The sequence below is a fragment of the Hibiscus syriacus genome, unplaced genomic scaffold (genome assembly GCF_006381635.1).
Source record: "Hibiscus syriacus cultivar Baekdansim isolate YM2019G1 unplaced genomic scaffold, ASM638163v2 tig00110584_pilon, whole genome shotgun sequence".
Lineage (NCBI taxonomy): Eukaryota > Viridiplantae > Streptophyta > Magnoliopsida > Malvales > Malvaceae > Hibiscus > Hibiscus syriacus.
In genome coordinates, this window is record NW_024062792.1 from 1117263 (window position 1) to 1143310 (window position 26048).

The window sequence follows — 26048 nt, forward strand, 5'->3', positions numbered from 1 at the left end:
CTATAGTTCCATTTCTGGACCAAATTATTCATAAAGAATCATTAATCCGTCGATGCAAGATGAATCTCATAAGACTTGTGGATGATTATGATGAGATAAATATTTCTTGGAAGAAATAATATAAAGCTAAACATAGCTTCTGCAATTTTGTCTCAATGCCACAGAGAAAAAAGCTCGACCGAAAAGGGTGATTTAGTTCATTGGTTGAAAAACATAAAGTTAAGAGATAAAACCCTTGGATTGCTTGTAGATTCATCAATGGAAGTCTTAGTTCAGCCACAACAGATTCATTTAATTCTCTAGAGATACATACTAACAACATTGACTAACTTGTTAGTTGGGTGATTTTTCAGAGGCAGATGATGTTTTCAGTTATAGAATTAATAAAGTTAATAGTTTTGTGCATTTATGACTTAATCATCATACAATCCAGAGTATGAAGGGCCAATTTTCTATAATGAACATCCACAACATTTATATTTATTTAATGTATCCTATCTCTCCCGACTCCCCAGAGCACCTTCTTCACTCGGCAATTAGCATGCGTCCCCTAGATTACATTAGGAATGGCAGAACGATCCGAACCCGATGGGAAACCCTGAAACCCGGTTAAGTTCGGGTCGGGCTTGAATAATATCGGGTCAGGTCGGGTATCGAAGTAAATTTTGGGGATTTTTTCGGGTTCGGGTTCGGGGCAAGGTATCCCCGCCCCGCCCCGATTATATATATATATATATAATATTTTATATATTTTATATTAATTATATATATAATATTTTATATTTTTATATTAATTATATATATAATATTTAATGAAAATTACGGTTGCTCAATTTTTCTCGGGATCGGGTCGAGTTCGGGTTCAGGTTCTCGGGATCGGGTCGGGTTCGGGGACGGGGCAAAAAAAATCCTCGATGGGGTGCCCCGATAAAAAACCTGATGGGGAACGGGGCGAGGACGGGGATTCATTTCGGGGATAGGGACGGAGGGAGCAAAACCCGCCCGAACCCGCCCCGTTGCCATTCATTACATGCGAGAGAATTAAATAAAGTTAGGGGAGTTTGTTTGCCTCTTAATGGAACCATTCAACGCGTTTGAATCGCACATCTGAATGATTCAATACTGACTTATTCAACAAAACAGTGATGAATGATTAGCACAAAAGTACATTCTGAATGATTCAGAGTCATTATTAAACATCATGTCACATTCATAACTAATTCATACAAAGCTTCTGAATCATTCAGCATTTAAATTATTCAGCGCTTAATCATTATGAAGTAAACAAACAGCCCCTTAATAATTTATATTTTGCGTGGTAATCGTTTTTTTAAATTCCAATTTTTTATATTTTTAATAACAAATATATTTTTATTCTTTTAAATTTTATAAATACATTCTTCTAATATAAAATTTTATATTCGTCATTGAAATATACTGCCACGTAAACATGTCTTCATCATATGTGACAAAATTTATCTCATTTAACCTAGAAAAAAAACACTTTTGCTTTTTTCATTTTCATAAAGATTATATACATATATATATAGTGATTATTGTTAATAAACATTAAAATAAAATTTTACGATCTTAGAAAATTCGGTGATCAAAATGATATGCAGGGAATAATTTAAGAACTAATGGTGTACTTTTTCCAAAAATAAATAAAGCAATAACTTCTGAGGAAAGCACTTACTGTTTTTACTTTTACTTTTCCTTTTCCAAATGTCCAAGGAACTTCTTGCAATTGAAGTAGTCGGAAGTAAGTTCAAGTATAAAAGCACCGATCATCTGTTCTGTTTCAACCAAATACAAACCCAAAACCTTTGATATTCAAGAATCAAAATCCTTTCTTTCTCTTCCCTAATTTGGCGTCAACCAAGAATCAAAAGCATTAGAAATCTCTGGTAATATCTCTCTTTATTCCTTGCAAAACCTATATGGTAGCTTTCTGAATTATAAAATTATGGGTACTTAAAGAAAGATTGAAGATTATTATTATTATTATTTTAGTTATTTATGGGTGTACTTTGTCTTTTTCCCGAAAATTTCATAATTTGCTGCTAAAAAAAAGATGAGTTTTGTGTCTCACTAAGGTATCTATCATGTTCAATCATGTTTCATGTTGTCATTTTAACATAATCTATGTATCTTAGTTAAGATTTCTTTTATTATATTTTCTTGCGTAATCTGTGTTTTGTTGAAAACTGGACATTGTTTCCCATGTTGTTTAAGGTTTTATAAGTATATTATCATTGCTATGAAATTCCTTTAATAATGGTTGTTTCCTGTAGGTGTTGGAATTGAGCGTCATACATGGCTTATATCCCTCCTCACAAGCGGCATTTGAAGGATTCGGATAGGTCGACTCCGACTCCAGAGTCGCTTGCTCCCAGATTTAATAGGAATGTACAGTTAAGGGCTTCAAAGTCTAATGCTGATAGGAGTGGAAAGATCATATATTCGAACTATGCAATCTCCAGATGGTTTGCTGTTGGTTTGGATGATGGAAACATTGACATTTCTGCTGCTCATCTGAAGCCAGTTTCAGTTGAATCTATCGAGAGAAAAACAGGGGAGAAACCTCTTATCTTGGTAAAAAATAATTCAGATACAGGTTGGTGGTACACCATTTCCTAAAATAATGTGGAAAGCTATTTGTTATGTTGTGGAAAGGTGTTCTTAAACTACATTTTTTGTCCCCAATTATCGTAGATGAAGCAAAAGGGTCCCCGTGGTCATCTATTGCAGAAAATGTTCTGCCGGACATATTATCGTCCTTTGAAAAGGCGAGGGCTGAACTAGAGTGTGCAGATTCGAAAGATGTAAAGCTGTCAATGGTGGCTAGGGTTGGCAAAATACTTTTTCAGGGGTAAGCAATGATCACTATGTTATTGCTTCATCGAGAGATTTTGTTGAGTTTTAATGGTTGCTAGTGCCATGTCTGCTAAAATATAGTACATTATTGAGCGTTTTAAGTAGCCATTTGTCCTTGAAGGAGATCAAAGCAACCCTGTTCTACAATATTGGTGCCTACTGCAATATCCAAAATATGTTTATATGTGGTGCAGGAGCCCTTCTGTGAACTTGGAAAGTGTCGGTAAAGATTGCATTAGTGAGACGATATTGAGGAATTTGAGAAAATCGTTTAACACAAGTGTTCCTGCTTCATACTCGGAAAACATTATAGCTGAAGTTGCCTCAAATATTAAAGTTGATTTTGCAGATACGAAAGATGTATACTACGTGAGGGTATATTTTCCCACTTAGTTATACTTTCTGTTGCAATATGATTGATTATGTTAGCTATTGAATGATTTAAATCTCTTTATGTGTAGTTGTCTGATAGCACACAGCCAGCTTCAACGATTTCCTGCAAATGTAGATTAAAAGATGATAAAAAACTCCAAATTTACAAGGTAAGTCTTTCACTACCATATGCCAAGATATGCACCCAAATGTTGGCTCTCCATTTGCAGCCTCGAATTTAATCTGAAATTATGGAATGCATCAACATGTTGCTATTTGTGAGGCATACCATGAAACATACTTTTTTTTGTAGGTAGAACTAAATCCGGTGCGTGACATGGTTATAGACATATCATGCCTGGATATGAATCTTGATTTGAGGTTGTTGATGACCCACAAGAGAATTTTAACTTCTATGACTGTAAGTTAGTTTGGATTCTTTTAGTCTCTAAGGACATTAGTTTTATCAGCTCACCTATTTCGTTTACTCATCAGGAAGATGAGATGCAAAGCATTCAAAATCTGATTGATTCGGCAGTCCTAGACCCAGATGTGAAAGGTGGGTTAAGATGGCCATTCGGAAAAGCATCGAGTGGGAACAGATACAATGTTGTTGGTGTATGGCACACAGTGGCTCGTGCTTATGAAAACTCATCCATAAGACTCAAGGTACGACATGCTGACCGTTTTGATTTCAAAACTACACACGGGGAAGCATCAGAGGAAGTTTCCTTGAAGTTGAAAGGAATCGTTTCAGGACTGTTGGTAAGCAGCACTGCTTTCCATTTTCCCAATTTTGTTAAACGACCCCGAGTTTTATCAGGAACCTACAGACATTGCTCGAAGACAGATATGATTATGTAACATTACTTTCAATTTTATTTTCAGGAGCAGGATGTTGAAGAAGATGTGATCTCGGACAAACTTAAAGACAACTTAAGTTTGATATGGCAACACTTCTTGAGCTGTGAACCTTTTCTAACATAAAAGAATCATTATGATGATCTTCCTCTCTTCACTTAAATGCTCACTTTCACTCAGCTGTGTTGTTTCTGGATTTTGTTGAAAAACGATAGTTATAGTTTGATCATGGCAAGCATCAACTAGTGATATGCCACAGTGTGCATATATATACTGTTTTTAAGTATTGTGGAAATGTAATGGTCTGGTTTTGCTTTCTTCCTTGTTGCAACCCTTACAATTGCTCCATATATTGTTTCACTTTCATTTTCGATCGAAGTTTGTGTAAATTTAAGATATATCCATCATCAAAACATTAAATATCAATTTAAAATTTCTTAACTTTGCTTTGATAATTCAACTCTCCAGCCCATTGGGTTTGGACTAATTTGTCAAATCCGAACTTCAAATGGAATAGTACTCGAACCAGTTCAGTTTAGAAGTCCGAACTTGGCCACCATCTGGACCGTTGTTTTTTATAGAAAGACACTATTCGTTTCCTCGAAGTTTTCACTTCCAAAAGCTTTCATTTGTTTAGCTCCCTTCATTTCTTTCCCTTCAAAGTCAAAAAACCTATTTTTCTTGTTGAAATCACCCGTTTCTGTAAAGCCTTTTCCTTGTTTCATCCCACTTTGCTCGTTCAGTCGTTCTACCAATTCAACTTTGAAGATTACAAGTTTCAAGGCCAATGGATTCCCCCAGACATCAAAAATCAATCTTGGAGAAGAATCCAAGGAAAATTACAATGTGGGAGTTGGGAACCCAATTCTCCCAACTTTCATTTCAACTCAAAAGACGAACTTGAGTGATCAGGCCTTCCATCTGTTCGCCTTTATTGCTTGCACGGTATGGTTTTTGAGGTTATTGTGTGCTTTGGGTAGTTCTTTTTGGATTTCCCTTTTTGGAGTTTTTTATTGCATCGATTTTCTGTTATTTATAGTGGTTAAGAGTTTTCTGTGGAATTGCTTATGCTTGATTTATATGATTGATTGTGGCTATGGGTTTAGAACAAGTTTAGCATCTTCTTGTAGCGGTGTTTCAAGCTTGCTTAGCATATTTTGGTGGCTTTTCTAAGTTGTTGGATAGTTTTCATCAGGTGCATTTTCCCAGGGCTAATGATTGTGAATTAAATAGATTTTGTTGATGCATATCAGTAAGAATTGAAGTGTTTGGTGTTGAAATCTTCCATTTTGAAATGTTCATTATATTGTCTTGAACCTATGCAAGCAATATGTTTGATGTTGAGATTTTATGTTTAGCAATCATTTGTGTGCATGCAGGCATCGTTTACAAGTATGGTTATTGCAGCTGTTCCAACTCTCGTTGTAAGTTTTCGCACATTGTATCCGTCCCTCGTGATTCGAGCAGTCAAGAATCACAGGACAATTCAAGCTTCTTCAACCGATTGCGATGTGATTAGGTGTAGTCTGCAATTTATATGTTTATTTCTTTTTGTTTTGCTGGTTTTGCAGGCACTGGGAAGAGCTGCGGTTTCTCTTTCCAAGCTAGCAGACACAGCACGAGAGGAGCTTCCCGGCACCATGGCTGCGATCAGGCTTTCAGGCATGGAGATCAGTGACCTTACACTCGAACTAAGTGATTTAAGGTGACAATCGAATTCTGATTTTCTTGGAACTGAGACATTTTTTAAAATTGACTGTGACCTTCTGAATATCGTCGGGAAGCTTTAGCCCATCTAGGAAGAAGGTTCTCATTTCTTTTTCATGTTCACATAGCTTTCTCGGTTTTGTGTATAATGCTTCAATTCGCTACTTTGCCACATAGCCAAGAGATTGCAGATGATGTCAACAAATCGGCTAAAATCGTGCAGGCTGCTAAAGCTGGAATTCAGCATGGGTTCACTTGCTCACCAGCAGACAATGTGTAAGTTCAAAAGTTGCTCTTGAGCCGCCCTTCGCCCTCCACCCTGCTACCCCGAGATTGAAGGCTTGATTCAAGAACTCTTTTACGACTATCTTTACTTATTAGAACTCTTTCATGGCATCTTTACTTATTAGAACTCTTTTACAACATCTTTGTCCAGCGATTATTCAAGAACGAGCTAGTTTGTCTGTCATCTCTTTACAGCCTGTTGTTGCTGAGGCTGCCCGAAAATTTCTCACGCTGTTGGCCAAGCTACAAAGGCCATAATGAACATCATAAATCAAGGAGAATTGAACTCGGAGAACAACGACGATAACGGCATTGACGGGTGATGTTAGACTGTAGTACTACACAATGGAAACCAACCATCCCAAATCCTTAAACCTCAGCCTTGTCATGGAATTTGTATATGCTGCAAATCATGAGCTTGTTGCACTTGCTAGTTCCATTTTTGTTTTAGAGATGGAAAACTAGGCAAATTTGATCATGTTTTTGACAGATTTAACTTCTCTTGTGTTAATTTGAACTCGGATAAATGTTTGATAACGAGAATTAAGTTATACAATAATAATAATTAATATTTGCAATTAAATTTAAATAAAAAATCAAACTAGTCAAGTTGATTTGAAAAAAAAAAGTTAAATATAATTTGAGTTATAAACTAGGATTCGTTAACTCAATTAATTAAAAAAGTTTTGAGTTAACTAGATCTAATACATACCTCTAATAGGAATAAACGTGATAAATTAAAGCAATATTAAATTATTCTTGTTTAAATACACGACCTGGGATTCCCAGTTGAAGAAAGCAAGAAGAGATTGGATACGTAAAAGGTCTAGTTTCCACACATTGTCTTATCCTAATTTCACTTGTCCACGAACTAGCTATTTGTCACACGTTGTTGCTGCCTTCTTGCCCTCCTTTTCTCCCAATTCTTAGCATCTAATATCCATTGCCTTCGTCTTCCCGCAACCCTCTACTTTATAAACCATTCCTGACATTTAAACAAGCAGAAGAACCCACTATTTTTAACCTTCTCTCCATTTAGTTAAAGGTCAGTTCTTTTCTCCTTTTCTATTTAAAAGAAGTCACCTTTTCTCTAATTTGTTTCTCCTTCTGTTGTCTTTATAGCTTCTAATCAACAGTAAAAGGAATCCTTGTAAGTGAACGTTGTTAGTTTTTTTGGATTGAAAGATGCAATATGTTGTGTTCTCTGGATTAGGAAACTTGGGTATTTGCTGCTTAGTTTCATCTACTAGTAGATGATTGCTTTTTGTACTTGCTCAAAACAAAGTAGTTTAATCCTCATGTTTTTGTTGGATTCTAACATTTGTTCTCTAAGAGTCTGACTTTATTCATTTGAATTCCTCCTGTAATAATTGCAAAAATTATCAGAAATGTAGCTTATTGATTTATTTTGCGTGATCAGGTTGTATGTTAAGTTGAGGTCCTGAAATATGGCAGAAGCTACTCGTTTTATATGCTTCTCCCACGGTCAAAGTGTTAAGTTTCCATGTAGAACATCGGGATTTACTCGTAACGAAAGGTTTCGTGGGAGACTAATAGTTCACGGCGTAGTGCTACCGAAAATTCAATCTAGTTGCAGAAACTCAAGGTATTCTCAGTTAATTAAGCCGAATAAGGATTATTCTGCATCAAAATCGAGATGTTCGAATCAGCTTTCAAGAAGAAAAGAGAGGGACTTATCATCAAGTAGCAGCAATGGAAGAACACCTAAGGTAGTATTGGCCCCTAGATGCTGAATTTCTTTCTAATTGACAATTTTGTATGTTAATGTTCATTTTTTTGTATTGAATATCTTCTTCTTTAAGGCAGACGAGGTATTTTCATTTTCGATGCCTATCATATCGAATTTCTCAGTAGAATGGAGCCAAATACAGATTGTGAAAATGGTTGGATTGCTTGCATGCGCATATTTGGTGATTCCATCTGCCGGTGCTGTCGATGCTCTAAAAACATGCACTTGCTTGTTGAAGGAGTGCAGGTATTCAATCAAATTAAGTGAAAGCCGTCATCTAACTCGATGCATTCTGAGTCTATACACTATAAAGATAAAGGTTTGACCGTCATCTAACTCGATGCGCAATATTATTCTTGTCAGGGTAGAACTTGCTAAGTGCATCGCCGACCCTTCATGTGCTGCAAATGTTGCTTGCCTCCAGACCTGCAACAATAGGCCAGATGAAACCGAGTGCCAGGTTAGTTTTGTATGCTTCTTGCAAATGGTTTATGTCTAATGACGAGGCAGTTTATGCCCTAAGGGATGCATATTATGCTTTATAGACTTGTTTATGTCAGCACTTCTGCAGATTAAATGTGGAGACCTCTTTGCAAACAGCGTTGTCGACGAATTTAACGAGTGTGCCGTCTCACGCAAGAAATGTGTGCCTCAGAAATCCGATCTAGGCGAATTCCCTGCCCCCGATCCTGTTGTTCTTGTTGAAAACTTCAACATTGCAGATTTTACTGGGAAATGGTTCATCACTAGTGGTTTAAATCTTACCTTTGACACTTTTGATTGCCAACTACATGAATTCCATACAGAAGGTGGCAAACTTGTAGGGAATTTGACTTGGAGAATACGGACACCGGATGGTGGTTTTTTCACTCGGTCAGCCACACAAAGATTCGTGCAAGATCCGAACTACCCTGGGATTCTTTACAATCATGACAACGAGTACCTTCACTATCAAGATGACTGGTAACTTCCGATCCGTTCTCGTATATATCTTTTACGTATGTGTGCTTAAAATTTATAATCTGATGCTATCAGAAGACAGTGTTTGAGTTTTGAAACTGCTGACGATGGTTGTGCCTTTTGCGTGACATTCTTGCTATTGGACTCATTGGTTAATATGGTATGCAGGTATATTTTATCGTCCAAAATAGAAAACAAACCAGATGATTATGTATTCGTATACTACCGGGGTAGAAACGATGCATGGGATGGATATGGTGGTGCTGTTATCTACACGAGAAGTGCGGTATTGCCAGAAACCATTGTTCCCGAACTCGAAAGGGCAGCTCAAAAAGTTGGTAGAAACTTAATCAACTTTATCAAAACCGATAACACTTGTGGCCCGGAGCCTCCTCTGGTAGAAAGACTGGAAAAGAAAGTAGAGGAAGGAGAGCAGACACTGATCAGAGAAGTCGAAGAGATAGAAGGGGAGGTGGAGAAGGAGGTCGAGAAGGTTGGGAAGACCGAACAGACATTGTTTCAGAGGTTGTTTGAAGGTTTCAAAGAACTGCAACAAGATGAAGAAAACTTCTTGAAAGGGCTAAGTAAAGAAGAGATGGAGCTGTTGAATGAGCTGAAAATGGAAGCGAGTGAAGTTGAGAAACTCTTCGGAAACACACTGCCGATTCGGAAGCTGCGATAGATTGTTTCGCAAGTAATTCAACACAGTTCAGTTGGAAACATTTTTTTGGTTAGGAACTGTACATCATATATCTATCTCTAATTCTCTATGATTCACATGGATGCTCAATCAGTTCCACGAAATAGGATGAGATCGGTTTGCCAAAATATTGAATCAGCTTTTTGATGAAATCTCTTATAGATTTATATGATCTACTAGAGCCAAATCGATGGTTAGTTTATCATATCTATCTAGCATATCAATCTACAAATAATCATAATAAGTTACACCTAACATCAACTCTAAGACTCATTTCGATCGAGATCAAGAGAAGAGATATGATCTAAATGAAATCAATTTACCCTCATCTAATTTTCTACCTTCTCATGAAGACAGAGAATATTAACATCGTCTAACGATCGGTTTCTTATGAACTGTGACATTTCGTTTAAACCAAAAAAAATTAATTGCCTATGGTCGTAGTTCATTCGATCTCATCAATATTTATAATAACAACTATTAAACTAAAAATTATACAAAAGATAAAGTGAAAACTAAACCAAAAATAAATAAGATAATAAGATATTAAATTTAAGTTTGAGAGGCTGTGACTTAATCATTCTAGAATATTAATAAATTAAGAGTAAATTATATATTTAGTACCTAAATTACATTTTAGTTCATCTTGGTATTTAAACTTTCAATTTTTTAAAAATCATACATAAAGTTCAGTTTTTATTTTAATTTAGTAGCCTACCGTTAAAAATGTAACACATTTGTACATAAAATATCGGTTTTAGTTCGTTTTAGTACCTAAACTTTCAAAAAAAAAATCAAAATTTAACGTTAAATTTTGAACAAAATATTAAAACGAAACAAAAACTAAATTTTGGGTATGATTTTCAAAAAATTAAAAGTTTAAATACTAAAATGGATCAAAATTGATAATTGAGATACTAAACACGTAATTTACCCCAAATATTAATTAATCAAAAATGCACTATAAAGATTACCGTTTATATTCACATCATGAGGGGCCAATGACCTAAGGCCATCTCCAATGCTTATCTCTACTCTAGTGCATCTCTATCTCTACTCTAGAGATGAAACAGTAATTCATCTCCAACGCTATCTCTACATTACCACTAACTCTACTTTATTCACAATATTTAACTATTATAATATTGATTTTGCAAATATAAAATAAAACATATATATTTCTAATAAATATCCATTTGAATTTAAAAAAATCAGATAAAATATAAAAAAATCAGAAAAATTACAAAAAAATAGTAAATTTATTTATTTATTTTTAATATATTTTTATCTATCTTGCAAATTAATCTATTTGAATTTAAAAAAAATAGAAAAATCAGAAAAATTACAAAAAAATAGTATGTTTATATATTTAATTTTAATGTATTTTTATCTATATTATAATTTAATCTAATTTAATTTAAAAAAATCAAAAAAAATGTAGCGTTTGCTACAGTATCGCGCCAGATGTAGCGCGGACTGTAGCGATTCTCCACACTAGAGATGATTGTGGAGATTGGCTGGAGGCTTTAATTTATCCACAGTGGAGAAATTCTTCATTTCTGGCGCAACATTGGAGATGCCCTAAGCCTGTTAACCACTAGGCCATAACCATGTTCTCAAAAAATTATACAATATTAATATTTTATATGTATAATTATTTTGAGGGTAAACTACACCGTTCCCCACAAAACTTTACTCTCTCTCCTATTTTTCTCACCCAACTTTCAATTTGATCAATTTGCTCATTGAACTTTACAGATTGAATCATTTTGCTCACTCTGTCGTTAACTATTTAACGATATTATAACGTGACACATGCATCAAAATGACATCATTTTGAAAAACTCATATACTCCAAAATGACGTCCTTTCGGTGAGTAAAATAGAAGAGATAATAAAGTTCAGTGACTCGTGGTGTAATTCACTCTTTTTCTTTATCTTCTTCATTTTCTCTCTGTCGGCCACCACGTTATTTTCATTCCGGCCATCATCGACCGCCATAGATGATGGTCGTTAGGTCCTAAAATGGGATGGGTTGGTTCATCTCAACCCTTGAGTCCAAATTTGGTGATTGTTTCACCGGAAAATGTCCCTTAAATCTAATAATTTAGACTGAAACGTTTTGGTTTCCTCACCTTCAATCTCAATTTTTGGACTTTGGAATAAGTTCCGAAAAAATGGAGATCGAATTCGGACTCAAGGTGTCGAGACGAAGCGACACATCCCATTTTAAGACCGAACAACCACCATCTACAACGATCGACAATGGTCGACGGTGACATCTCACCACCTTCTGCTTGTATTTTTTAATTATTTTATATTAAATAAGAATAATAAATGTCATATCATCAAATGTTAGAGAGAAAATGGTCGAGTGAGTAAAATGAATCGATTGTAAAGTTCAGTGAGCAAAGTAATCAAATTAAAAGTTGGGTGAGAAAAATAGGAGATAGAGTATAATTCAGTAGGAATCAGTGTAATTTACCCTTATTTTGAATAAATGATAATTCAAAAATGGTAAAACTCACGACATAATGCATTCAAAAAAAATATTTTACGAGATGATGCACTGGCCAGATTAATTGCTCGAATGGGGTAAATTCTACAGTGGCAACATAGGTCGCCATGCACGCCCGACGTCCTTATAGGTCGCCATGCACGCCCGGCGTCCTTATAGGTCGCCATGCACGCCCGGCGTCCTATAAGGTCTCCATGCACGCCCGGCGTCCATCATTATTTGCCCTGGTTCTTTGCCCGTTGTTGCTCGCTGATGCTGCTTTGGTGCCCGCTGTTGCTCGCTGATGCTGCTTTGGTGCTATGCATGGGCCATGCACGAGGCATGGGATAGGTCGCGCTGCACTTTGTTCACGTGGTCTGATCTCGGCAAACCTCTGCATGGGCCATGCACCAAGGATGACCAAGGATCGGTTCATGCATGGGGCACTCGGGGCGACCAAGGATCGGTTCTAGGTTGCCGGCGACATGGTAGGTCGCCATGGAGTCCCGACGACATGGTAGGCCGCCATGGAGTCCCGACGACATGGTAGGTGGTAGGGTAGGTGGTAGGTCGCCATGGAGTCTCCATAGCTGGGAGATTCCTGCATCGCGACCAAGCTTTAACTGTATCACTCATGCATGCAACGACCAAGCTTTAACTGTATCACTCATGCATGCGTTGCATCCATAGCTAGCTGGGAGATTCCTGCATCCGTAGCTGCATGCGTTGCATCCATAGCTGTATGATTGCAGCGTTAATTTAGCTGTTAAATACAGCAAATATTGCTGTTCAATTGAAGACTTTCAATGCTCAATAGTTATACGATTCAATCCTAATAATATTTTATTCAATAGTCAAATTTTAATGACTCTGTACAACGATTTTTTGCTTTATATAAATGATATGGGGTTTAGGATAGAAGCAGAAGAACAACCAGGAGTATAAGCATAAGCACATATAAACTTTGCCGAGAGAAGGAAAATGAAGAAGAAGAAAATAAGATAAAGGATCAAACATAGTTTGTGAGGTAATTTTTTTATTGTTTAATTTAGTTTATTATATGAAATTATTAGTTTGTTAGTTTAGGGTTTAGGGTAAAACTAAAATCTAGTTAATTAGTTTGTTAGTATAAATTATTAGTTGGTTAGTTTAAGTTATATATTATATTATATAAAAAAAATTAGTTAATTAGTTAATTAGTTTAAGTTATTAAATATAAAAAAATATTAATTAATTTGTCAGTGTCTTTAAACATATATTAGATTGTTCATTGAAGTTGAAGTTATATTATAAAAAAATTAATTAGTGCTTAATTAGTGTGTTATTTTAACTAAGTTATATTATAATAAAGAAATAGTTTATTAGTTTAAGTTATATTTATAATATATTAGATTATTTAAAATTAATTTGTGGGAGCTATTGTTGTTTAAATAAATTAAACGGTTTACACATACAGGGCATTATTCCACAACATTTGCCCATGTTGAAATTGATTCGAATAAAGAAACAAAGAAGGAAAAGAAAGGAAAGGAGGAAGGCATAAATACGTGAGTAATTTATTATTTTTTGTTGTCTATTTTTTGTTGTTGTGTATGTGTAAATTAGTTAGATAGTAAGTTTATATTAGATTATATAAACTAATTTGTGCGAGATAATTTTTGTTTAAAAAAATATTGTGTTTAAAAATATTTAGTGTTGTTTTATTTATATTGTATGTGTAAATTAGTAAGGAGTAAAAATTAATTGAATGAAATAATCCGGCCAACGCATTATTACGATATTTTGCCTAACAAATTTGTTTGATATTTTTAAAAAATAAAAAAATTATCAAACTAATCATGATTATTAGTAATAATAACTAAATAATTAGTATCAAATCTAAATCATTAAATATTTATAATAAATAATTATTAGTAATCATGACTAAATCATATTATTATTAAATCATTAAATATCAAATCATTAGATTAATAATAATAATTAAATCATTATTAATAATATTAGTAATTAATCAATTAATCAAGTTAAATAACAAATTTTATTTGATCATTAATATAATATAATAGTATATTATATTATATTTAATGATTTAATGTTTTATGAAATTATCTTATCTAATATTTAATCTAAATTAATTTATTTTTTATTTGTAGAGAAAATGAGCAACAACTTTTTCACGATTGTCCATTATAATGGACAGATTATGGAAAATGAGGTCGGAGTAGCTTTTCAGTCTGAAAAACCAATAAATATGATGTTCAAAAAAGACATCACATTTATAGAAATGAAGCATAAGATAGAAAGAAAAATTCGAGCTGCAGTTGATGGTTTGAGGTATAGGTTTATGATATGCCCCAACCCAGTCAGATATGCTGCAGTTCCACTTGAAGAAGATGATGATATTGGAACCATGGTTGGATTACATGAGTCAACCAATATAGCAGTTATTGAGTTATTTGTTGATGTACGTAACATATGTGATGTTCCTGGGTCATCAAGAGGTGTGGCTCAAAATCCATCTGAAATGGCTTTATATAGTCAGTTTGAGGAGCCGACGTACAGGTTCCCGAACAGTTTTATGGCACTATTGGAAAGTGTAAATGAAGTCGGGGGGACATCTGCAACAGCAGAGTATGAGACGAGAAACATATCGAAATTGGTTGTTAATATTGACGCTGAAAATCGATGGGGAGAAATTCACGATGATTCAAGCGAAGATGAAGAAACCGAAGAACCCGTTTTGGGCGACGACGAAAATATTTTTGGTGGAGGTGCAATTGATGAAGTTCCGGCATCGTATGAAGCTACTCCTCACATGTACGAGATAGACTATGATGCAATGAGGGCACCTGAATTCCCAGACATGCCACATTTACCTCCGTACCAAATGACTGAATCATTCGATAATTCTGGTGAATTTTCAGTTGGGGTGCAATTCAGAGGAAAAAATGAAGCTACGCTGGCGATTAAAGAGTACTGCATCAAATGCCATGTTGATGTCCATGTTGCAGAGTCCAACCAGAAAACCTTATACGCAAAGTGTGTAAAATATGGCCCAGAGTACAAGTGGAAGATCAGAGTGTCGAAAAATCAAAGGCACGATGTTTGGGTCATCACGAGGTACAATGGTTCGCACACATGTTTGCGAAACTCCATCGAACAAGACCACCGACTATTGGACTCCGATGTAATATGTGAATATGTGAAGGCGATGGTTGAAAAGGATCCAAGGATATCTTGTTCAGTGTTAGCTGCATCTATTCGAAGCCAATTTGGATATCAAGTAAAATATGGCAAGGTGTGGAATGCGAAAATGAAGGCAATGAAGTTGACGTATGGAGATTGGGATACATCGTACAATGAGCTACCACATTTGCCACAAGCAATGAAGCGATTTATCCCAGGAACTATAGTGAAGTCTCAAACCATGCCCGTATATGACGAAGAAGGTCAACTTCTGCCAGGGAAGAAAATATTTCATAGACTATTTTGGGCATTCAAGGCATGTATTGAAGGATTTCCATTTTGCAAACGTATGATCCAAGTAGATGGTACGTGGTTGTATGGTCAATATAGGCATGTACTTTTGATGGCAGTTGCTCAAGATGGTGAGCGAAATATCTTCCCAATTGCATTCGCCATTGTTGAGGGAGAGACAACAGAGGCTTGGGATTTCTTTCTGACCAATCTACGTCAATATGTCGTTCGTGAAGATGGAGTTTGCTTGATATCCGATAGAGGAACGGGTATTTTGGCGGCAATTGAACGACCAGGAAGTCGTTGGATACCTCCGTATGCATATCCGACATTTTGTATCCGTCATATTGGCAAGAATAGTATCGACCAGTTTCATAACGCACATATTCGTAGCGAGATAGTCAGCATGGGTAAGTTTTATTTTCAATATTTGTGTATTTTTTACGTGGTTTTTAAGTGCGGTTTAACACAATATATTATGGAACAGGATACGAACTACGTCGACCAAATTTTGACAAGAGATTGGAGAATTTGAAGGTATTTTACGATGATCAACGTGTTTGGAAGTGGGCTTCAAAAATACCGCGGGAAAAATGGTCGCAAGCATACGATGAAGGTCGGAGATACGGACATATGACCACAAACCTTGTTGAGGCCATTAATTCGGTACTAAAAGGTACACGCCATCTCCCAATAGCGAGTGTGGTGAAAGAGACGTACTTTAGACTGGGTAAAGTTTGGTCGGACAAAGGCAAGGAAATTGAGAGTCTCATAAATAGAGGTAAAACTTGGGCTCCTACAGTGGTGGAATCAATGGAAGCAAATGAGCGATTGGCAACATCAATGGTTGTTCATAATTTCGACCGAGTTGGTCATACTTTTGTCGTGTCGTGCATACGTCGTAACGTCGGAGGAGAAGACCAAACATTTAGAGTTGATTTACGACACAAATGGTGTGATTGTGGTCGTTTTCAGGCATGGAAATATCCATGTGCTCATGCAGTCGCTGCATGTATGTATGCTGGTGTAAGCGCATACACTTATGTTGATGAATGCTTCCACCTACGTAGGATATTAAATGTCTACAGCTATGTGTTCAGACAGATCCCGAATGAATCATATTGGCCCAAAAAGGATCATGATGAATGGCTACCAAATCCAATGCTTCGCAGAAGTCCAAAGGGTCGACCTGAGTCCACTCGAATTCATACCAGTATGGATTTTCATGCTAAAGAGAGAGGTCAAGCAAAGAGATGCGGATTATGTAGGGGTGAAGGCCATTCAAAAAACAATTGTCCTAATTTACCAAGATATAGGCCTCATCATTAGTAATCATATATGTATTTCTATGTATTTATTAATCATTATAAAAATGATTTAATAATGATTTAAATATTTAATGATTTGATGATTTAGTAATGATTTGATAATAATCATTATAGTAATGATTTGATAATAATCATTATAATAATGATTTAGTAATAATCATTATAAAAATGATTTAATAATGATTTAAATATTTAATGATTTGATGATTTAGTAATGATTTGATAATAATCATTATAGTAATGATTTGATAATAATCATTATAATAATGATTTAGTAATAATCATTATAAAAATGATTTAATAATGATTTAAATATTTAATGATTTGATGATTTAGTAATGATTTGATAATAATCATTATAGTAATGATTTGATAATAATCATTATAATAATGATTTAGTAATAATCATTATAAAAATGATTTAATAATGATTTAAATATTTAATGATTTGATGATTTAGTAATGATTTGATAATAATCATTATAATAATGATTTTATAATAATTAGTTATTATTTAGTAATTATTTATAATAATGATTTAATACTAATGATTTAATAATTATTACTAATAATTATAGAATACTAACAAATGAGTGTACAAGTGTGGATTACTGAGTTTAAATTTATACATAGTCGAATTTATTAATGATTTTTAAATATTTAATGATTTGATACTAATGATTTACTAATTATTATTAATAAGGATTAATTGTTAATATTTAATTATTTGATACTAATGATTTAAAATAGTTGATTTACTAAATATTGAATTATTTGATACTAGTAATGATTTGATACTAAAAATCATTGTTAAGGTTAAAAAAAGTAGTCTAATTTCAATAAATAATTTGTAATAAATAGCAAACGAGTTTACAATTGTTGTCGATGTCGGGGTGTTGTTGAATGATAATGTCGGGGCGGACGTCTGATACGTTGTGGCCGTTGTGGCTCAGGAGTATTGTACCCATCCCCCTCATTCATTGGGGGTATTTGAACTGTCATGTGTTCAAAGTCATACGTCGACGAAAACGTAGGAGAATAGATGGGTGCCTCAGGCTGCACAAACTCTGGTATGTATGCCGGGCCAGTAGAATCATCAACTGCGTGATGCAACGATTGTGGTGCGCTATTATCCACATCGGTCATTTCCGCTTCAGTTTGTAGAGATGAACTCCCACTCCTACTCGGTAGAGAGTATTCAGCTTTACCAAATCTTTTTTTAAACCTCAAAAATTGTCGCCTCTCTACTATTGTTGTGAGGAACGGCTTTCCATTATCCAAAAAATAAGCAAGGTAAGCCGAAGTCTCAAAATTAAAGTCGTCGTCTTGAATGGCGTCAAGAGTTGGCATGAATGAAGCCCTATTGTTCCAAGCATTAATGTAGGTTGCATGTTTCTCAACCCAATTAACGCTTTCTTTACGACGACCATCAAATCTGTGCAGGTCGTCATGCGTCTCAACCCAATTCACTGGACGACGACCATCTAAGTTTTGGAGGAGGTCATGATCCCATGGACTCCGCGGAATAGGTTGGTGGAAGTGGAATTGCCTCAGCACTCTATCCCCAAATTGGATCTCAACAAAAGCAAAATTGATCAATGGTGTAACAGCACACCAATATTGAAACCCATCTAAAATATCGTGCGGTATCAACGCAAATAATTCTTCATTCATGTATGGTCTCCAATTAAACTGTAAAATTACAAAAACAATAAAATTTATTTAAATCAGATAATATAGTTAATTTAAATAATAATTAAAAAATACAAATTATGCATACCTCCTTTTTGGCCTTAATGTCGATCTTCAACCTGAACTCTTTAATGTTGTTGTGCACCAACCCTGTGCCTTCAATTTTATGCCTCCATCTGTATATCAATCAAAACAAAAATAGAGACATTTTGTTCAATAATTTTAATCAAAATAAATATTTTTTTAATTAATATTTTATATTAAAATAGAGGATTCATATTACCTTCCGGCAAGTGGAAAGTCAACCGCAGTCCGACTAATCGGTGTCAAAAACGGAAGTCTATGCCAAGCCCATGATTGTAGCAGCAACAGACATCCACCGATTTCTACTGTATTATTATCATTCACGACTAATGACGCCTTGCACATCTCACGATACAAGAACGCCAATATCGCCGAACCCCAGCTATATTGCCTACAATTCTCAAAATTTGTTAAAAAAAGAAGATATTGAGTGTGAACATAACTACCGGATTTATCAAGCATCAAAATTCCCCCAATCAATTGTAATATATATGCTCGTGTTGCATATATAATTTCGTGCTCCGTACTATTTGATTGAAGTTGAAATTCATTCTTCAACCATGACAACCTCACCCGCCACCCTTTACACTCTGGTGGTACGGGCGCTTTCCCAAGAAACAAGTTGCAAAGTTGTTCCACCTTATTAAACTCATGTGACATTACCACCGGCATCCCATTAGTTTGGACCCCGAGTTGCATTGCCACATCCTCCAAAGTTATCGTGCATTCGCCACACGGCAAATGAAACGTGTGCGTTTCTGGTCTCCAACGTTCAATCAACGCACTGATCAAACCTGGGACCAACTTGTAATCTCGCACAAATGTGATATACCAAAATCCAGCCTCTTGCAAATTTTCTTCTATTAGTGGGTGTGGTTTGGGCACTTTATGTAGTCGAAGACGAAGGACTCGCTGCTCGTCCTCCTACAATTAAATATTTCAAAAAAATTATCACAATCATAAAATAATATTCAAATATTTATTAATTATAATTCATTAAACAAATATTTTATTCACCATTATTCCCAAATGACTTGAAATATGTTCATTGTCAAGCCTCAACAGTGGAATTTGGTCAGCCATTGGAATGAATCTGTAAAAAAAATTAAACAACAATATTTAAAAAATCATTTAATATAATCTAATATAAACTAACTAACTAATTTACAACACTAAACTTTAATATAATAACTTATAATATAATAAACTAATAAACTAACAAACTAAACTTTTTAAAATATAAGTTAAACGTAAACGCTAAACTCTTAAACAACTAATAAAATATTCTTCTATATAACTAAAACTAACTAATAAACTATTTTTTCATTATAATATATTACTAATAAACTTACTAACTAATTTTTTATATAATATAAATTCAACAAACAAATATAACTTAACTATTTAACTAACACAAACTAATTAAATAATTTTTTATATAACTAACTATTAACAAAACAAACTAATTAATTATTTTTTAACTATATAACTATCAAACATATACTAATTAATTAAATAATTTTTAATTTATGTATACTATAACTTAAACTAACAATCATATAACCCTAAACTAACAAACTAATTAGCTGCTTTTTGTTTTACCCTAAACCCTAAACTAATAAATTAAACATTTATAATAATAAACTAATTTAAATATAAAAAAATTTACCTTATCTCCCTTTCTTCTTCTTACTTTCCTTTCTCCCTTTCTTTCTTTCCTTTCTCACTTTCTTTCTTTCTCGGCTGCAATCTCTTCTAACTTTCTTCTGCAATCTCTTCTCCCTTTTTTTCTTTCTTTTATAACCGGCTGCCTCAATTATTTCACCAACCGGCTGCCTCAATTATTTCACCAATAATTGTACAATTGCAGCTATGATATTTCACGCAGCAATGGTTCAATTATTGTACCAATTATTTCACATGCATTGGCTCAAATGGTTCACATGGTTTCATTGGGAGCTGTAGGCATGCAGCATGCAGCGGGGAGCACGTGAAGGAATCTATGTGGCTGTGCATGAATGATGGGAATGGCGCCGGGACTACATGGCGACCTACAAGGTCGCCGGGACTACATGGCGACCTTGTAGGTCGCCGGGACTACATGGCGACCTACAAGGTCGCCTAGGCTGCATGGCGACCTCTCTATTCCTCGTATAGGACTGCATGGCGACCTCGCATGGCGACCTCTCCCCATTGGCTCGTATGGCTCGTATGTCACCCCGTATGTCGCCTGGATTGCATGGCGTCCTACAAGATCGCCTGGATTGCATGGCGTCCTATGATCACTGTAGAATTCACCCCATTCCAAGAATTAATCTGGAATGTGCACCATATCGTGAAAAAAAAAATTCGAGAACATTATCTCGTGAATTCACCCATTCAAAAATCAATTATTGAGTAAGCTTTTTTTATTTCTGTATGGGAAAAAGCTGGCTTTTTAAGCTTTCCAATAAAACGATGGCAGGGATCTAGGAAAATTAATATTTAATTAGGAAAAAGACAAATCCTAAAAGATTATTCTTGTACTTTATTTAAAGAAAATGAATTAAATAAATAAAAGGGTAAACTATGCCAATATCCCTTTTGTTTTCAGTGTAATCGATTTTAGTCAATACTTTTTTAATTAAATGCGTTTAATCTCTAATTTTATCGGTCCATTCGGTTGAGATCCTTAATCTTAACCTCTATTAACAGATTAACAAACAATTAAAAAATTAATAGAATAAAAAACCCTTTTACCTTCAAACGTGGACTCTTCTTCTTCTTCACCACCACCACCATAATCCAAAAAGAGCTTATTTTTCATTACTGTTCTTCTTATTTTCACCATAGTCACTCACGGGTCTTCTTCTTCTTCTTCTTCTTCACCACCATAATCCAAAAAGAGTTTACTTTTCATTACCATTCTTCTTCTTTTCACCATAATCACTCATGGGCCTTAATTTTTCTTCTTCTTCTTCACCATTATCCAAAAAGAGTTTACTTTTCATTCACCATAATCACTCACGGGGTCTTCTTCTTCTACTTAATTTACCATTGTTTACTCGAATGTTTACCATTATTATTTAACAGGTTCGTACCATAATCCAAACTGTCATCGACGGGACCATCTTTTTATATAAGAGAATAATGATTTTATACAAACTGGGTTTACCATTGTTTTCATCTCTACATGCACATATGGTGTCACTGAAAAAACTAGGGACGTTAATCCCAGCGTTACGCGCCTTGGCATCGGTCCCATTATAGTGGGAAGAGGAACCGGTAAAGCCCAAGGCTTGCTGCCATCTTCTTCTAAACACTGGCCTAACATGCACTGATAAGTGATAAGTGAAGCTTAGCATACACCTATGAAAGCAAATAACTTGCTCTTGGAAACAAAAGTCCAGAACTCATATCTCTAAAGAGGCGAAAGCTATTTATGGTCATGGGTGTTTGAAGAAGAAGAAGAAACTTCAAACCCATCTAAGTCTTTCACTAAATGGTCGTGGAATGGCCGTGCGTGGTTTAATGGAAGAAGAAGAAGAAGAAGAAACACTCACGTGGGTTTTTTTATATTTTTTATATTTTAATTGACAACTCATCCACACGTGGGTTTTTAATTTTTTAATTGCCAACTCATATTTATGTTAATAGGTTAATGGTTGAAGCACTTAAATCGATAGATAACATATGTGATCAAACGTATTTAATTAAAAAAATGATGATCAAAATCGATTAGATCAAAAATAAAAGGGACTATTAGAATAGTTTACCCTATATAAAAAGAAGAAATTAAATATATATATATAATTAAAGACTACGTATGATTTGGAAACTTCTTCTGTACATTGATTTGGCAAAGAAAAATAAATAAATAAAATACCCATCGAAGCTCTTTTCTTCCTCCTTCCACACTTTTCATCAAAGCAAATTCCATCTTACTGAAAACCCATTCTTCCATTTGATTTGTTATTAGAAAAAAAAACAATTTTAAACAATGGGTCCAGTAAAGCTTGCAATTGCAGACATGTTGATTACTTTCATGTGGATTTTCTGTTCATCAATGTTTGGTTTATTTACTTCTTGGATAGCCACCGCCGTCGGCGTCGAAACGATTTCTTGGGCCCCTATTGTAATCATCACTGTCATTATTTTCGTTTTCGTTTTCATCTTCACGATTATTGGTGAGTTTCTTGGTGGAGCTAGCTTTAATCCCACCGGAAATGCCGCATTCTATGCTGCCGGAGTCGGTGATGATAGCCTTATCTCCATGGCCCTTCGGTTCCCAGCTCAGGTAAACTATAAACTTGTTATCTTTTTCTGGGTTTTCCGTGTGGGTTTTTTTTTTATGGAATTCTATTAGATTTGATTGGAGCTAACTAAAAATGTCATCTTTTTCGTGTTTTCTGTGTGGGTTTTTGGTTTTTTTATGGAACTCTATTTGATTTGATCTGGATTCTGCTTTTTAATTATCAATTAGATCAAATCATAGCATTTTTTGTGGTTTCATTGATAGTATTTTAATTTTATCAAAATTAAATTCCTTTGAAATGCTTTATTCTGCATCTGCTTTTGAAAAAAACAAAAAAAGTTTGCCTTGCCTGACACTACTGTACTTTACTTGAGTGATGGAATCTTAATTGTAAAAATCATCTTCCTTAAATCCTACAACAAATTAACAATGTTCATTGCTAGTTCAAGGAATGAAAGTAGCTTACTTTTATGGTTAGTTATGGTGTGAGGTAGCCTAATTTAAGGCGATTTTTAACTTAAAATGTTATTATATTTAATTTAATAAGTTATACAAATTTATAATATTTTCGATTATAATCAAAAAGTTAGATTGCGAGATTTAAAACTTACAACGAAAAATTTATACAAATTTATAACATTTTCAATTACAGTTTATTTCTCTTGCTTTTAGTTTTATATAGACAAATTGTATTTTAGAATTTCCGTACTTTTACTCTGTCTTTTAAGCTTTAGTTACTTCTTTTCTTTAAATATTCTTCAATGTTTACTTCGTTGTCAGTCCTTTTTGATATGTGTGCTTTTTTATCACATGGTTTAGGTTTTTCATTTTCCTTTCGAATTTGAACTTTATTGCTCTTCTAAGCTGTAAATCTGAGATGTTCCCATGTTTATTTCCTTTTTCAAAGCTTTTCATCTTTAATACTTCATCTTACACTCTTGACTAATAATATTAAATGACTAGTTGATATTTCAAGGTGCATTATTGAAAATGGAATATCTCACTGGCAGGTTGTTGGTGCCGTGGGCGGTGCCGTTGCGATCATGGAGGTGATTCCGGAGCAGTTCAAGCAAATGATAGTGGGACCATCTCTGAAAGTAGATACACATACCGGAGCCATTGCCGAGGGCGTTTTGACTTTTGTAATTACCTTTGCTGTTCTTTTTATCATTCTTAAAGGTCCACAGAGTGCAATATTCAAAACATGGTTGCTCGCCATTTCAACGGTGGCGATAATCATGCCTAGTACTGGTTACACCGGACATTCCATGAATCCCGCTAATGTAAGTTGCTGTTCCTTTTACCATATGATGTCCTGCCTTTTATTGTATCTAACCGATATAGGGTGGTCTTAATACGAAGTTTTTGATATGAGTCCTTGTTTCCTCTATTACTAGCAAATTGCCACTCTAGCTTATTCCTTTTTGAAGCTCCTTAAGTATATGCAGTCTTTTTGACTTCCTATGTTCGGCTTTCTTGTTACTACTTCACTGGTTTGGATTCCTTGGAATATGATTGTAGTCTGAAATACGTGCCTCTTGTGATGCTTTCTAATATTTGCTTGAATTTGATTGTCATGTATGATGCTCGATTTAAGCATGGTCGGAATTCAGAAAAAATCTGCTCCTTAGTCAATACTCGCATGCAGTTCATCGTATCTATCTTAGCTTCCTCATTTAGCAGTTTCCCCGAAGCTGCACTGTCTCCGATAACATAGCTGTAGCTTTCTTCTTGGTGAGTGTGGTCACGACTCCTATTTATCTGGTGTGCTGATAGTGCTGCACTGAATTTTTGATAATGCACTTCCGATATTGGGATAGCAATTGGGTTTAGGGTGCTCTTGCACAGTGTTTGTTTGACTGGTTAGTCAAGGATGGTTGTCTAGAGTCCGGCCTTATGATAAAAACTGTGATCAGTTCACTCTGTTTCCATGTACTTAGGCTCACCCTAGTTGAATACTTGAATTTGTGGTTCTTTTTGTATATTCGGTTAGTCGTGGCAGTAACCGTCTCCTATGCGGTTATTTGTCGTTCTTTTCCTAGATCTACTTGTGAGGTTTCCTCTTCTAAACTTGGTTTTCATGATTCATTCTTCGAAAGCTAGTCTTGGTTAGTTTTTCATGCACCATATGCAATCTCCTTTGTAATTAATGATCAATCACAGATGATTTCTGGTCGTGTTTCGTATTTGGACTAAATTTTCTGCTATTTTCTCGAGTATAGTGATTTGAAGTGCTCATAATATTTCATTTTACATAAACGCAAATGCAATTATCAATATGCCTTTTTAAGCATAACAATTAATGCATGCCAATATCTTCAATACAATTGCATGTTCCTGTCCAGTTATGTATAAGCAAATAGTTTTTCATGTATTTGGACAGTTCTTCGAGTTGTATCCGAATATCCAGTCATTTCCTGCTTCTAATTGAGAATTAACCATTTTTTCCGGCGAGGACATCATTTAAAGCTTAGTAATAATGGTGAACGATGTTGCAGGCATTTGGTTGGGCATATGTAAACAACTGGCACAACACATGGGATCAACTTTACGTTATTGGATCTGTCCGTTCATCGGAGCTATACTGGCAGCATGGGCGTTCCGACTTTTCTTCCCTCCACTACCACGGGTGAAGAAAGCACAAAAAGCAAAGAAACCAAAGAGAGCGTAAGGGGATGTAACAAAGTTCGCATGTCCTCCGTTAATGACAGACAATGGGATAAGTCCAATGTTTGTGCAATAAGCATTCAATTTCTGTTGATTATTTGTACCCACAATACGAATGCTTGTATCGAGTACATAATCATGTTTTCATTTGTATTGAATACATACTCGTATTGAAGGATCGAGTAGCTAGAGAAGAGATACAAAAGCGAGAGCAGTACTGACCTTGATATGATTCAATACCGACCTTGATATGAGAATGAGACCACTGGAGTAGCTAACCCAAAAGTTTGCTTTAAAACATTTGTAAAATATCATATAAAGACCATTGGATAAAATGTAAAATCAAATATAAATAGTTTAATTCATATCGGGGAACTACCAAAATAAATATATAAAAACAATATAGTTAAGTATTTGAAAATAAAATTATGACTCAAGTACAAGAAGGTCTATGGATAATACATGCCCTCTAAAGAATAAGACTCAAGATGTATTCTGATGTTCGGACCGTCTGGACCGTCTGTTGCGCGATAAGGTCCTCAAATACTCCTCCTAAA

General features: G+C 34.9%; 3 protein-coding genes and 1 pseudogene across 4 annotated transcripts; all 4 read left to right on the plus strand.

The window, feature by feature from the left end:
• Positions 1-1759: 1759 nt before the first annotated feature.
• Positions 1760-4481, plus strand: LOC120133583. Of its 2 annotated transcripts, none has more exons than XM_039150146.1 (8): positions 1760-1907; positions 2295-2617; positions 2716-2872; positions 3072-3252; positions 3339-3419; positions 3563-3670; positions 3745-4014; positions 4138-4481. In XM_039150146.1, the coding sequence occupies exons 2-8, from the start codon at positions 2317-2319 to the stop codon at positions 4234-4236; spliced, it is 1197 nt and encodes a 398-aa protein (XP_039006077.1). In that variant the 5' UTR covers positions 1760-1907; positions 2295-2316; the 3' UTR covers positions 4237-4481. The 2 variants fall into 2 exon arrangements, with proteins under 2 accessions (XP_039006077.1, XP_039006078.1); XM_039150147.1 differs by having other exon boundaries at positions 1765-1907; positions 4141-4481.
• Positions 4482-4744: 263 nt separating this feature from the next.
• Positions 4745-6618, plus strand: LOC120133570 (annotated as a pseudogene).
• A 282-nt stretch (positions 6619-6900) lies between these two features.
• LOC120133563 (violaxanthin de-epoxidase, chloroplastic-like) lies at positions 6901-9535 on the plus strand. The gene is made up of 6 exons (XM_039150128.1): positions 6901-7147; positions 7523-7832; positions 7926-8098; positions 8216-8312; positions 8424-8815; positions 8981-9535. Exons 2-6 carry the CDS (start codon positions 7551-7553, stop codon positions 9492-9494), a joined length of 1458 nt encoding a protein of 485 aa, XP_039006059.1. The 5' UTR covers positions 6901-7147; positions 7523-7550; the 3' UTR covers positions 9495-9535.
• Positions 9536-22436: 12901 nt separating this feature from the next.
• On the plus strand, positions 22437-25666 carry LOC120133598 (aquaporin SIP1-1-like). The gene is made up of 3 exons (XM_039150156.1): positions 22437-22866; positions 23835-24107; positions 25323-25666. Exons 1-3 carry the CDS (start codon positions 22570-22572, stop codon positions 25455-25457), a joined length of 705 nt encoding a protein of 234 aa, XP_039006087.1. The 5' UTR covers positions 22437-22569; the 3' UTR covers positions 25458-25666.
• The last annotated feature ends 382 nt before the right edge of the window (positions 25667-26048 follow it).